Source organism: Electrophorus electricus, chromosome 17 (assembly GCF_041902795.1).
Source record: "Electrophorus electricus isolate QZ-2024a chromosome 17, ASM4190279v1, whole genome shotgun sequence".
Classification (NCBI taxonomy): Eukaryota; Metazoa; Chordata; class Actinopteri; order Gymnotiformes; family Gymnotidae; genus Electrophorus; species Electrophorus electricus.
The window spans coordinates 17,755,001-17,769,071 of NC_137513.1; the positions used below are offsets into that span (position 1 = coordinate 17,755,001).

Genomic DNA, 14,071 nt, shown 5'->3' on the forward strand with positions numbered 1-14,071 from the left:
TGAGGGACAGGGAGGGAGGTCAAAGAGAGAGAGAGAGAGAGTGAGAGAGAGGAGTGAGAGTGGGAAAGATAGTGAGTGAGTGAGTGAGCGAGAGAGAGAGTGAGAGAGAGAAAGTAAAAGATTGTGAGAAAGGGGAAGCGTGAGAAAGTGAGGATGAGAGAGAGAGAAGGAACAAGGGTTACCCAAAGAACTTAAGTTTCATACAGGCATAACTAAAAACTAAAGGCATTAACACTCAAACTTAAGTATTCACAGTTTTGACAAAAAGCCCACAAAATGACAAAAGCATAAACAGCCTTATAGTTGATATCATAAAATGCCAAAATATATGCCACTGTGGAAAAAGATTTATGCCTTAAATGAAATCTGCTTCTCAAATGTTTTCATTACAGAAGGTTAAAGTGTACAATCTTCCACATGATTTTAAATATTCGCAATAAAACTCAAGCACCTCGACAGTAATGTGCAATGGGTCAACAATCTGCCAGATCATTAGCGAGAGGACATCAACAGCCACTAGAACACCAACAGTAGTGTAGAGTTTCCAGGGCTCCAAGTGCTGTGAGAAAAGAAAGACTATCATATCAGTCATCTATCAATTTTTAGAAACCTACATATATTTACATGTCATTGTTTTTATACATTTATTTTATATAAAGCTATGTGTGTTTATAAATGTACATATAGATTAGTGTTTATAAATATACATCGGTATCTTTATTTATCTACATCCGTCACTGTTTTTATAAAGTTATATGTATCACAGTTTTTATAAATCTACATCTATCAGTGTTTTTATAAATCTAGTCGGTTTTTTTTAATTATCAACAAACAGTACAATAATTAGTACAATGTTTCAAAGTGGATAAATAAACCCTTTGTAATGGCCTGAAGTATTTCTAATGCATCACATAAAATTATTTCCCCATTTTGTGAAATATGTTAAATATGAACCTGGCAAAAAATGTTATCTTACTAAGTGCAGAGTTATTTCAGCACCGGTTTGTCTCCATTAGCCTAGCCCTGCTGGGCTCCTCTATGCCACCAGTTCTGCTCCATATACTTGTCTCTGCTTGTACTTGAAGTGCATGAAATTACTTGAGAGCCCCAATTTCACCATATTCTGCTTAGGAATCTTACTTCCTTCAAGTAATTCTCATAGCACATTGGCAAACTGCCCCAGCATGGACATCAAGAGAGCTGAAAGTCAGCCACATTTGCTCGGCATGAGCTGAAAAGATCAAATCCCTGAACGTTGAATTTCTAAAAGTAACTTAAATACTCATCCTTATTCATAAAATTTCAAAAACTTGTACTTGGAAAAAAAGATTATTATACTATCAAACACAGACTGAGGGAGAGAAAGAGAGCGACAGCTGAAGAAGGTCAGAGTGCAGGATGGTTCGAGGAAAAGAAGGCCAGTCTCTGATGCAAAAGCCCCTATCCTTGTTTGTAGGGAAGTGGTGTCTAAATTAAAAACCGTGAGTAATGTATGATTCTTTAATGTGCAGGTTTTGTGAATCATTAAGACATTTTGATGCCCATATACAATTAATTAGGCTTAGAGCTCTTCCTAATTCAGCATAATTTCATCTTACATCAAACCTACCCACCAAGTGCCATGGCTTACCTTCCTCCTGTCTTTTTTCTCATCTTTCTTTGTAAAGACGGTGTGAACCCACCAAATCTTCGTGAACATGCTGCCATAGGCTAAACTGAAACCCAGTCCCAGCAACCACAAGCGAAACTAGAAAGAGAGAGAGGGACAGAGAGAGAGAGAGAGAAAGAGAGAGAATATCAAGAGCATTGGATCCATTGCCACACCATTCCTTTGGATACACGATGGAAAAACACAGTGTGAGAGGATGAGGGGTCAAAAAGAGAGGAGGAAAAAGAGTATGTGTGAGAGAAAAGAGTTTGACATTCGTTCCATTACCTGACACACCACAGGAAACTGTGATTCCTTCACATGTTGTCCATCAATTCCCAGGGGAAAGATGGCCGCAAGCGCGAGCACACAGCCCACAGCCGTAATGTTGTTCAGGTACGGCTGAGAGTTCTGGATGTACCTGTCATGGCACAAATGTTCTAAACACGGTGTTCTCATCTGAATTTTTTAGAGAATTACACACACATGAACAGACTTCACACTGAATCTACAGAGCTTAAATGTGTTATCATACCAGGAGTAAAGAATGCCAAAATACTACCGTATATTCTATATCAGATTAACTGTAGTAAATGCATGAAACAAATGCAGTACCCTGCATCTTCTCTCAGTATGTGACTCTACAAAAAGATTTTTAAGAGTACAATGACTGCATTAAAAAAGGCTTCAGCAAAGAATCCATCTTATGCTGGATGGATTTTTTTTTACCTCCAATGTGTCCCACTGTATGTTCAATGATTTTATACAGTAGGTCTTGAATTCGTTATCCAGGAACTAGGCATGCTAAAACCTGCGATATCCCATCCACTGTGAACTCCATTTTTCCTCATAGGAATCACTTTTCTAAGTGATACAGATGGATTCATTTACAGAGCGCACACTGGAGAAAAGCAGGAGGAGAAACTGAGTCTCGTACCACTGAGATTCTACAACTGGTGGTCACCCTGGACCTAACTACACCACACCAACCTGCACTGCACAATCTGAATGTGGCAGATCACTGACCGAACATTGCTGTTGTAGATGTTGAAAGTGAGACACATTATGCCCAGTAAGATCCCCAGGCCAGCGAAGACAGACACGGAAATGAACAGCTTCTGGGAAAGGAAGCGAAACTTCTCGATCACCCTTGTATGATCAGCTGGTGGTCCTGCCCCTGCACAGAGTATAGAAAGGGGTCGGTGGGAGACACACAAGTCAGAGAACCTACAGCCAAACCAGAGCGCAACACACGTAGATGCCATCACAGCAAAAGGAGCAGGAAAATGAAGATGAGACCATGGAGGCATGCACAAGACCACCAAACTCAAAAAGTAAAAACACTGATGAGGTATGTCAACTTTCAGAGGAGCAGAGAAATTATATTGGCGCTTAGAACACTGAGTCAATGGAAGAGCAATCAGTCGCTGTGCAGTCAAGGCTTGTTATCGAGGGAATAAAGTCACTTGGCATTGATACAGTCGTCTGGAGAGCTGGCAGGAGGAGTGAGGTTTAGAGGCTCCTTAAATAAGGCATTTCATTTGCACTTTCAGTTGTGGAATTTAAAGTAGCTGTGCAGCTTGAAAAATGAATTGCTTCAAATGAATCATTTCATAAGCCAGTATATAAAGAACCTAACCAGATGAACCAAAGCATATGGAATGCACTGATGACTAAATACAGAAAGTCTTTTGACAATCAGGATCACCGAGAATAACTCTATTCTCTCCTATTTTATATATATTATAATATATATTTATATATATTATAAATGTGCACTTCACATTGGTTTCCCAGGGGCTCTAAATGGCACTATACTAAGTACGGCACCTGCCAAACCTCCCTAGATACTGGATGCAATGTAATACTTGCTGGCAGAAACCACCAACCCTGCCAAACAAGCTTCTTGTTGCAGGTGTGCTGAGAAAGGGAGTAAATGGGGGGAGATAGCGTGGCTGCTAGATTATAGATGGTCATCATTATCAGGGACAGGGCACAAATGGACACGTCCTCATTAGTAGCTAGGCTCTGGGCAACGCAGGGAATCATAGCGCCTGTGTTTGTTTTCATACTTCTCATAATGTCAAGACACAGATGGGTCTGGAGTGACATCCTGACACTTGCCTGTCACTTGTCTGGACAGAGCAGCCCTGTTGCTAAGCGAACACGTGCGTGTGCATGCTGAGAGTTGTGGGTGTGTGTGAGCTGGAGAGTACTGTCACTCGACGCATTTACACACCAAACCTTCCTTCGTCCTTGATCTAAGAATCAGGACAGGGTGTTGCCATGGAGACCCTGCTTCACAACCATCGCCAAAGCAATTTGGAAAGGAAAGTCGTGCTCAAGTGGTTGTCACAGGCTACCATGAGGCAGCTGAGAGAGAGTGAGAGCAAGCAATATGTTGCAAGCATGCACACAGACTGCAAATGAGTTCAGCACAAGGTTCAGCTGTACATGCAGACCTAGGGTCAGCTTTACCATTTCATACTCTTTCAGAAGCCAGCAAGCTGGCTTCAGAATAGGACCTGCAACTTGATGCAATCTTATGGGTACACAAAACCGCCTGCAAAGTGATAATCCTTCAGGATTTGCTGGGTATTTTGGATCTTGTCTCATTTCAGATGTGTTAAGCAAGCACATAGACTAGGTGGGTGTATGTAATTTTGTGGGCCTGTAAAATGAGCTGTAAACAAATGCCCTGAATAGAGATTACTGAAATTAGCAGAAAATGGCTGGAAAATACATAGGAATTAGCTGCCGCAGCATAAAGTAGGTTTCAACAGCTGGCATGTGTCAGCAAGCGTGCTAAGATTAGAGGTGCTGTGTACAGAAAGGCAGTCTCGTTAAATCTTCAGTGTCTGTTTCTTTGGCCATTTTTACATGTCATGACAAAATCAGAGACATGCAGCTGGAATATTTTTGCTGCATTTAGCAATTTGAATATGCTAAACTTGTAAAGTTGGGGGAAAGCTTAGTCCTTTATTAAATTAAATACATTAAATACACATCAAAACTTCTCTATCCTAGCACATAGGTAATGAAATGTACTTTACTGGCTGTCCATAAAGCTGATATCCTGGATCTTCAAATGAAGACTGAAGATTCACCTCTTCACTGGGCCACTATCACTTTTGTATTCTTAATACTGTCCGCCTATTGTTACATACTATTATGTATTTGATAGAGATTACAAAGCACTTCTTCTGCAAGTTGCTCTGGACAAGGGTCTTTTCCCAATGCTCCAAATGTAAATGTATATATTAGGTCCATATGAAAGACAATAAAGAAAAATTACACATCTCTGTGAAGTCATATTTAAAATAGACTGATTTAATTACTTGCTTCATCAAGACAATCAAGGCATGACATTGTTGTCCAGTCATAGAAAGTGTAAGTCACAACATAACTATCCAAGGATCTCATTTTAAGTAACTAATTTTTCACTTCTGGCAGTTGCCATTGGCCTTGATGTCCACTCGAAGAATAAGCCAGAACTCTCATTCTTCTTCTCTGATGTTGGGCAGTGTCATTTTGCCAATGTGGTTCTGACAGAGCTAGGCACTCAGTGGGATCACAGCACGAAGCACTGATTTAGAGCTTTAATCAGGCCTTGCACACAGGGGGTGGCTGGGCAGGTAAACAGCACACAAAATATGTGAACGGTGAGTCAACCCCAAAGCAAAGTGGCACACGATCCCTTTCAGGGGGAACTGGAACATTACTAACTCTTAGTATATATGTGTTTTATGTTTAGTAACGTGGTTTTTAACACTGTGATAATATTTTGATCACAGTTTGCTCATGGTATTTAAACTTCTACATAGAAGGTTGGGTTGAAAATTATGAAAGTGGTCTTGCATGGAAATTTCTACCAACCTGTTGGCTAATCACATACACTCACATACAGTCACGTCAGCGATGTATGTAAAATGTAATAAAAATAAGTTAGTGCCTTATATACATTGTTTGAATTACATCTAACAAGGCTCACAGATGTCCTATGCTTATATACCACTAAACCAATGATAAACCTGTAATAAACCAATCAAGTCCATTTCTGCTCTCTTCATTTTTTTTTAAATTTTAGATGAAAACTATCAAACCTAAAGAATTGTTAGAAGGAAACTTCCTTTGGAAACCATCACTCCTGGTTTGGTGATTTGTTAAGTAATAGTATCACCGTTAAATTGCTATTATGCAGGTCTATCATTCATTTTACAAGCGCAAGACGTCAGTTCAGTGTCCAGTTTATCTACTGTTGATGTGTCTTAAGGACACTACAGCCATGGACTCTCACATTTCAGTGTGTATGGGGCTCCAAGCGAGCTCAAAGGGCCTTTACGTGCTGGTGACATATGAAACATTGGAGCGGCACTTTGTCACGCCGGTAAAAATCAATAGCAGTAATCCTCAATTACTGCAAACCCAGGAGGTGTGAGAGGAGGATGAATGGAATGGAGAAAGCTGGAGACAGATGTCTAGACAGACGAAAAAATAATCAATGTGCCTCACCTATCCACTTGTCACTATTGTTCCAGGAAAGATTGCCTTTTGTGCTGTCATAATATCCAATCTTCTTGTAACTGCCCCCTGCAAAATGAAATGGAAGGGCTCTCAAAGTGCACAAAAAAACCATACGAGATTTAAACTACTACACATGCAAGATTTAGGCTACTATAATCTACCATTTGATATGACCCTCAGCTCCTCCTATATTGCTGTATATTGTATGACTGTAGCATGAGAAAAAGGCTTTCCTGAATGAGGCACAAAAGGCCAAATATTAATTCAAGATCAACAATAGGTCAGTATTTATTTGCAATAACTCTCCACATTGCACAGCTTCAGTGAGAGCGTCACTGCTTCACTTCAGCTTCACTCAGTACATTTAAAAAGCAGCAGGTAAAGTGGAAGTATGTTAAGAAAGATAATCCATTACTAGAATTAGGTTTCCTAAACACTAACTAGTTGATAGGTCTACAGTCCAATGAAAAAGGGCTTTTTGTTAAAGATTGCTTTGCTAATAGTGAACTTGGCTGATATTTAGGGCCTTGCCATAAGTACAAGGAACTAAGAAAATGGCCTGTGACCTTGCAGTTGCTCTATGAGTGTCCAAGCCATTCGAGAACCCTGGGCATCGAAGACAACATGGCCCTGAGAGAGACACAGATGCATATATTTATAAGAGATAAGACCGCCACATACAAAGTTGTTAGAAATCATAGAAACCCACCACTTTATAAATTCCCTGTGGATTTATGTACAATCTTACTTTTTTTTTTTGACATTCATCTTCACTTCACATTATACAAATGGATATTATTCGGTGCTTGTGAAAATTACAATATGTTTCTGACAAAATCTGGAGAAAGACACTTGCTGTCCATGCTTTGTTTATTGTTTATCATTTGCTGTTTGCCAAGTTGAATTTCTCACTCACTGATACTCCTTCAAATGAGCTGGTATTGAGAGCTCTGTATATCTCTTTTGTGATGTCCTTGTTATTGTAGTTGAAGTCTTCAAGTCTTTTTCCTTTTGCATGTAGTGGTGTGACAGTCTTGTTAAGGGCCAAAGCCAGCGCCCACACAGCGTCATATGCCAGAGGAGCCTCCTGGAAACCCCCAGTTTCTTCAGGGTTCTTCCCCCCCAGACGGGATGTGAGCTGTGCTACGAACTCTGCAGATGTCTGCGTGTATGTGAAAAGAGAGGCCAGTGCAACTGAGGTAGTTGTAATCAGGTCATGTATATTGCTAAATACAGTAAGCCACTGAAAGCAAAGCCAAGAACTACAGATAACCTAGTGCAGGTGAGTCATCCTTCTATTTCAAATTAGGCTGGCTGACTTGCCCACACCTGCTTCATGAGATTCTTTGAAATGCAAAGTTGTAGAGTAATTGGCAAGCAAGAAGCCCTTGCTCTGTTTTGAGGCAAATCTGCAAAAGAGTCTGTAGTTGTGTGTGCTAGACTCACTGTATATTATGTGAAGCCAGTAGGACATTACTTTGGAGTAGCAAGGATAATAATTTCACTGGTATCTTAAAGGTTGAGCTTGTACACTGTGTATTTGTGGGGGTGGTTAGCAGTAAGAACTAACATTACTAACTAGAACCAGAGTTGCTGACATATTTATCAAAATGGCAGTACATACATTCTCAACTCATGATTTTGATGCTACTACCATCTACCTGTTCTACATGATGTGCTACAGGACATCTCACCTCAATCATATGAACAGTTTATGCATGTTTCTAAACTCCCTGCATTCACCCACCTGTACACCAGGTTCCAGCCCCGCCCCATCTGGAATTCCTGACTTTACATACAGTACAGCTGTTCACATTCGCATCATTATAAAGCGGTCTGGAGGACTGTGACATTCCACTCACTAGGTTGGAGACTCCGCGAACAATCTCCGGGTTCAGCATGACAATCTCTGTAGTGACGTGACCTTCCACAGCCTCTGTCATGTCTTCCACACTGCAGTTGATGGCTGGGTCTTTGATCTTGAACCAGTTATCTGCATACCAGCCAATAAGAAACCACACATACTTTTTGCCATAGAGTTTCTCCTTGTAGACCTGCCACAGAGAAAAGGAGAGTAAGAACAGAAGATGACTAATTGTGAATTAATAAGGAATTTCAATGTAAATTGAAGAAATGCTATTTGAAACTTTATGACCAGGCCTGAGAAACATGTTTTGCTACTTAACTACCATCTTGTTTTCTCCCATTTTTAATGGTTATGCCAATTCTCAACCATCACCTGTCGTGACACCTACCAACCATGGGGGATGTGGCGAGCATGTGCTTCCTCCAAGATATGCCAAGTGTCAAATCTTTTTGATCTGCTGCCCCTGCTGCAACACATGGCAGCTCAACACACTCAGAGGACACCAGTAATTGCCATCATGAGCAAGCGGAGCACACAAATGTGCTGACTTGGCACAAGACCACGGCGGAGTAAAGCTGGCTTGAATTGCATTGGTCGTCATAATTTGTTATCAGGTTTGCCAAAAGCAGGATCAAAACAGCCCAGCACTTGCCTCACAGAAGACTTTTCTGGCTTCAGTCTCGTAGAAGAGGCCCACAATGATCCTGGCGTCCTGCCGCTGGAGAGGACAATGAACAGATAGAGTGAGCCAGAAGGCAGGCGAGGAAACAGGCAGTGTAACTTATCTTGGTCCTGTCCGTTCTCAAGAATACCTGTATAAACACTGTGTCCCTGCTAAATATTAAAAAGTAGTAAATAATGTATATCTAGGAGAACATTCGGTAGTGGAGGATGACTGTTTACCGTGCTTTCTGCAGTTTCACCTCTGACTGACCCTAACCAGGATCTACTTATTGGAACCCTAAAACAGCTAAGAGGAATGGCTTTCGTCATCCTTATCAGGAGAAACCTTTCATCAGGTAGGTATGTAACTTCAGCAAGGACACTTAACCCCAACTTTATGGTTCTTTGATCTCTTTTAATGGACTTAGTGACCATATGGAATGTGAGGCTACAAACAGCATTTTTAACTCTTCAGATTTGCAGATTTGCACACGTGCCTATATGGATCTCCTTTTGGAAATAGCATTGTGCATAACAAGTTGGACTGTGCTTAATCATGAATAAAATCCAACTAATCATCCTGACAGCTGAATCTTTAGGTTGCTTGTTTCTTTGCATCAACGTATGCTATTTTCTTTATTGGTTCAATTTATTTCTCTTCTTTTTCTTTACCTCCATGTCATATTACGCTACATGTGAAAATGATGTCTATGTTTTATTATCATCATACTGTATATACATGGGAACTTTTATAATTGTTATTAATACGTTTACTTCCTCAAAAGTTGAGGAAGACAACCTTAAACTGCCACAGAAGTGCTCAGCTATAATACACATATAATATCTAACTTAGTTTCTGTCTTTAAGTAGCTTGTCTTAGGAAAGTATATAACGGTTTTCCTTATATACTGTGGTTGTTTGTATTAATTGCTTTGATTCCTAGACTATCCCAGTATGAACTTGCTCAGGTAAAACCAGTATGATGAAAATCCTTCCTGAAGTGTATCAGGAAACCTAGCCATGACTTAAGTATCAATTTATTAGAGAAATGCATTTGTATCTGTTGTCATGTTGCTTTCAGCTGTTTCAGTTTATTTTCATTTATTTGGAAGTCAGTTGAGGAAAATGCCTTCACCTAATCTAAGCCTAGGGGGACTGAGATAATGAATATTCATAATTTCCAGCCTCAGGCTAGTTAGTTCATGTTTCGTTCGCTCAACCCCACTCCTTCACCTTAAAGTTGGTTTGTTTGTCGTTGGTAGAATTACAATTAGTTCGGTTCAGCCGGCAGTAATTAATTTTAATTTAAACAACTGCAAATCCAGAGTTAGAGCAACCTACATCAGTAACTGGCCAGACGGCTATACACCTGTAAGCACCTTTGGGACACCTTTAAAGACCTCGTGGTCTTCAGGAAAGTTCAGAGCAGTCCAAACAAATCGAACCAGCTCGTTTCGTCATCTTTTGAACACCTTTGGACAGAACATTAGGGTCACCAACCACACAGAGTGAAGGTTTTGGAATTACACTGTACACATTATACAGTTTTTCCGGACCCCAATCAGGCAGAGTTAGGCATTTTCTGTTGAATCTTTGGATGTTTTTCTCTCTTATTAGCATTTGGTTTCTGAGGATTGGGAGATTTTATCCCTTTCTTTCATACTAATAACTTATTAGTTAGCTTCGTAGGTTTTGTCCACTCTTTAATGCTGGTTTTCTCTCAGGTGAGTTATGTGCTAATTTCATTTGGATATCTGAGCCAAATCCGTTTATTCTACACGTACTATATATTATGAAGTTTAATTTTATTTTTTGATATTGATTAATCAATAAACTTCTCATTTGGGCATTAAACTTGTCATTGTGGAAAGTATATTTTAACCAATAGTATTAAGTCACTGCACACATTTCAAATTCTAATTTCAGAATGAGACTGATACAGTGTTAATTAACTTTCAGTAGTTAATCATTATGAATAATAATGAATAATATTTTTCCTATAACTATGGTGGTGACTCATTTACCAAAAATTCCTACATTTTTAAACAAATACCGCTACATTTCAATAGTGCAAAAAGTGTTTTGTGATCCTTTTCCAAATATACTCATTTTTAACAGTAGTCCTTACAAGATTTCAAAAGTGATTTTTTTTTATTTTTTTTTTAAATGTTCAACACACATCTAGAGAGATGTAAGCATGCTTAGACTCTACTGGGAGGGAGTGCAAAACCTCACAAGTCTGTTATGTCAAATAATGTTGCTTTAAAAATGATCATCTACTGTCGGTTTAGCCCCTGGTCATAGATGTGACAGGTGAAGTTGTCACTTGAAGTTGCCTGATGACAGGGACCGGATCCTAAGGGTGCCAATTCATTCCACATTGTGTTCATGCGCTGCACTGTCTGCCGGCTGGAGGACCACATGGCACAGGCCGAGCAGGTGAGCCGGGTGGTGAATTTTTCATCAAAGCACCTTCAGGTTTTTAACAGCCACGGCAGGATCAGTGAGGAAGCTCTGCCTGACGCTTATTTCAATCCCAGCCTCCTTCACCCTCTGTTCCAAATCATCCAGTGTCTGAGAGGAGACAAGGGGAGAGAAGGAAACAGAGAGAGGGAGAGAGAGAGACCAGAATGAGATGAGGTAAATACAAGAGAACGACAAACAGCAGATTTGGAGCAATAAAGGAAAAACAGAATAAAAGCAGTCACACAGCTGTGGAAAGAGAAACAGGTCACATGGTTGCAAAAAGAGAGACAGGTCACATGGTTGTGGAAATCGAGAGCAAAAGAGGAAGTGGTAAAGCAGCGAAAGAGGAAAACCATGCAAAGCAGAGAGAGGGAAAAGTGTCAAAGAGAGCCAAAGGAGATGAAACGGTGTAAGAGTGAGAAAGGGAAAAAACCTGAAAGTTAAAATGAGAAAGCAAAAGAGCAAATGGAAAATGACAGCAGAAAATTATACAGGGGAGAGAAGGAAAGAAAGGAGGGGTCTTTACCAAGCAGAATTAGCCTGGCAAAATATTGAAGAAGTGCTTGGGAGATTTATGACTCAGTCAATATTCTTCACAACCAAGATTCTAATGATCTCCCTGCAGAAGGAAGGTGATCAACTAGACTTTCATTCACCCTCTGGAACAGAAAATACTGGACATGTTAATCCAGAGTGACCAAAATAGAAGCTGACATAAGAGAAAGAAGTAAAGTCCCAAAACAAAGGTTCACAGGTGAAAAAGACAGAGATGGAAAGTGTAAACAGTATGAGTGACACCAAGACTTGAAATTCTAAGTCAGTCAAGTCTCATGCAAATTAGGGAGAGAGAGAGAGAGAGGGGAAAAAACCACTCCATCTTAGCTCAATAATGCCATCCAAGGATAAAAAGGTGAAAACACAAGCCGGCTATGTGTGAGAGCACAGTCTAAATTTCCAGTGAAGAACCAAATGTAACTGGACAGGGACACAATTGTTATTGTCATCGCCACACTGAAGATGAAATGGAGCAATGACTCTAGCATTTCACTTTTTGGGCTTAAGAACATCCATGTTTTAGCATCCTGTTCCTTGTTTTATAATTGTCATGATGAGGTGATGCGGCATGCAGTTCTGAGACATTTGGTTGGATAAGTGCAGTTGAAATGCTTCCGCACACTTTAGAATCCATCGCACTGTTGCTGTTGACAACCGCATCATCCGGAAGGACCTGTGACCTGGTTCTGCTGGCAGCCGTTCATGCCCGTGCTTCCATGTTTGTCAGAAGAGGTCTGACACAAATGGTAGGGTTTCCATATAGCTTTTTACCAAGCTGTAACCTGGCATGAGGTCATGCTAGTATATTCTAGTATGTTCTTTTTTTCCTTTGTATATTATTTGGGCATTCCCTATTAGGGTCTTCGAAGGCCTGGTAGGTTTGTGTCTGTTACTAAACTCAGAAGGGCATTGTTGTTTCCTAAAAATGTATCAAACGGTGGATTTTGACACACCTAATGTTTTGTTGACGCCTTAGACTGATGTTTTGTTAGAGTGTCATAATGTTTCACTTTACTAGCTTTTAAGTGTTATAATGTTTCACTTTACTAGCTTTTAAGTGTTATAATGTTTCACTTTACTAGCTTTTAAGTGTTATAATGTTTTACTTTACTAGCTTTTAAGTGTTATAATGTTTCACTTTACTAGCTTTTAAGTGTTATAATGTTTCACTTTAGTGTCACTGACAGCCACAGACCTCACATGCAAATAATACACCTACAAACAATTGTAGACCCTTTGTTGTTTCTCTTTGGCACAAAGTAACAATGCAACAACACACAGCTGGGCAGGTGGCAACTGAGCAGTAAACTCTCCAACTATGTTTGATGCCATAAAATGGAGAATGTGTTTTAAAAGACCCAGAAGTTCTATCACCCAACAACAAATGTTTTCGAATACTAGACAGGCCTATAAATTCAGTTTGAAATAATGCCCTAGCTGATGTCCAGTGCAACACTTGGAAAAACTACTGGCTTCAGTGTCCAACTTTTTTTTTTCTTTTAAGAGAAAATATTTGCACAGGGATCAGACATATCTAAATAAAAACTGACCGAAGTAAAGACTTCTGTCGTCTGCTGGATGGTGGCAATCTTGGTCCAGTTCCACTTCTGGAAGAGGTGCACACGGGTGGGGTTGTGCAGTGTTGCCGAGGGGTGTGTGCGGAAGAAGGTGGGGAAGCGCTGCCGGTTTGACAGGGCCGGTGAGCTGGAGCCGTACGAGAACTGCAGTGCAAGAGGAAAACAGAGGCACCAGTTGGACGTTGGGAGGTAAGGGTTAGTGTTAGCGGAGCAGAACTGAGCTGAACCTCTCTCCATAAATGCTGTGTAACATGCCAGAGGAACTCAGAATCTAATTTTAACTAATGAGCACCTTTCAGCAAACTGAACGGTGAGGTCAATATCGACAGTGCAACCAGATGCTTTCGCATGCCATGATTAATAATTCACTTTGCCAAAACTTGGTACAGCATGTCACTTTGACATTAATTATATTCCACAGGGAAGTATAACAACTGAATTTTAGAAGCCTGTGTAAATGCAATGAAACTGAAAACTGTTGGTTTTGTGAATAATACATCAGGTCTGACTTTTACTGATAATCATGTGATAACGTAATGACTGCTCTGCTATAGTCGAGGACCAAACAGAAATGTATCAGTACAGAATGTATATGACGCCTCCTGCAGGTCTATGAAGGAGTAATTGGTTGAGGAGAAATTTCAAATGTAGCAGAAGGATATTTCACGATGCACCACCAAGGCCGATTCAAACAAAGGCTTTAAAAATTACTTGCTAATGCATATTCTCACGGGTGCCAACTGGAAAAGAATATGAAACAACAATCTTTTC

General features: G+C 40.1%; 1 protein-coding gene across 8 annotated transcripts in view; it reads right to left on the reverse strand.

Annotated features, from left to right (window-relative positions):
* gabbr1a (gamma-aminobutyric acid (GABA) B receptor, 1a) overlaps nucleotides 1-14,071 on the reverse strand; it is a 44,381-nt gene that overhangs the window by 7,561 nt on the left and 22,749 nt on the right. For all 8 annotated transcript variants that reach the window (XM_081699829.1, XM_035534272.2, XM_027024482.3 and 5 more), the window contains 11 exons: nucleotides 13,274-13,444; nucleotides 11,175-11,276; nucleotides 8,692-8,757; nucleotides 8,035-8,226; nucleotides 7,089-7,334; nucleotides 6,739-6,802; nucleotides 6,161-6,238; nucleotides 2,675-2,825; nucleotides 1,937-2,069; nucleotides 1,631-1,747; nucleotides 452-559 (listed from right to left, as the gene is read on the reverse strand). In XM_081699829.1, the coding sequence (XP_081555955.1) occupies nucleotides 452-559; nucleotides 1,631-1,747; nucleotides 1,937-2,069; nucleotides 2,675-2,825; nucleotides 6,161-6,238; nucleotides 6,739-6,802; nucleotides 7,089-7,334; nucleotides 8,035-8,226; nucleotides 8,692-8,757; nucleotides 11,175-11,276; nucleotides 13,274-13,444 (1,428 nt within the window). The remainder of the gene's footprint in view (nucleotides 1-451; nucleotides 560-1,630; nucleotides 1,748-1,936; nucleotides 2,070-2,674; nucleotides 2,826-6,160; nucleotides 6,239-6,738; nucleotides 6,803-7,088; nucleotides 7,335-8,034; nucleotides 8,227-8,691; nucleotides 8,758-11,174; nucleotides 11,277-13,273; nucleotides 13,445-14,071) is intronic.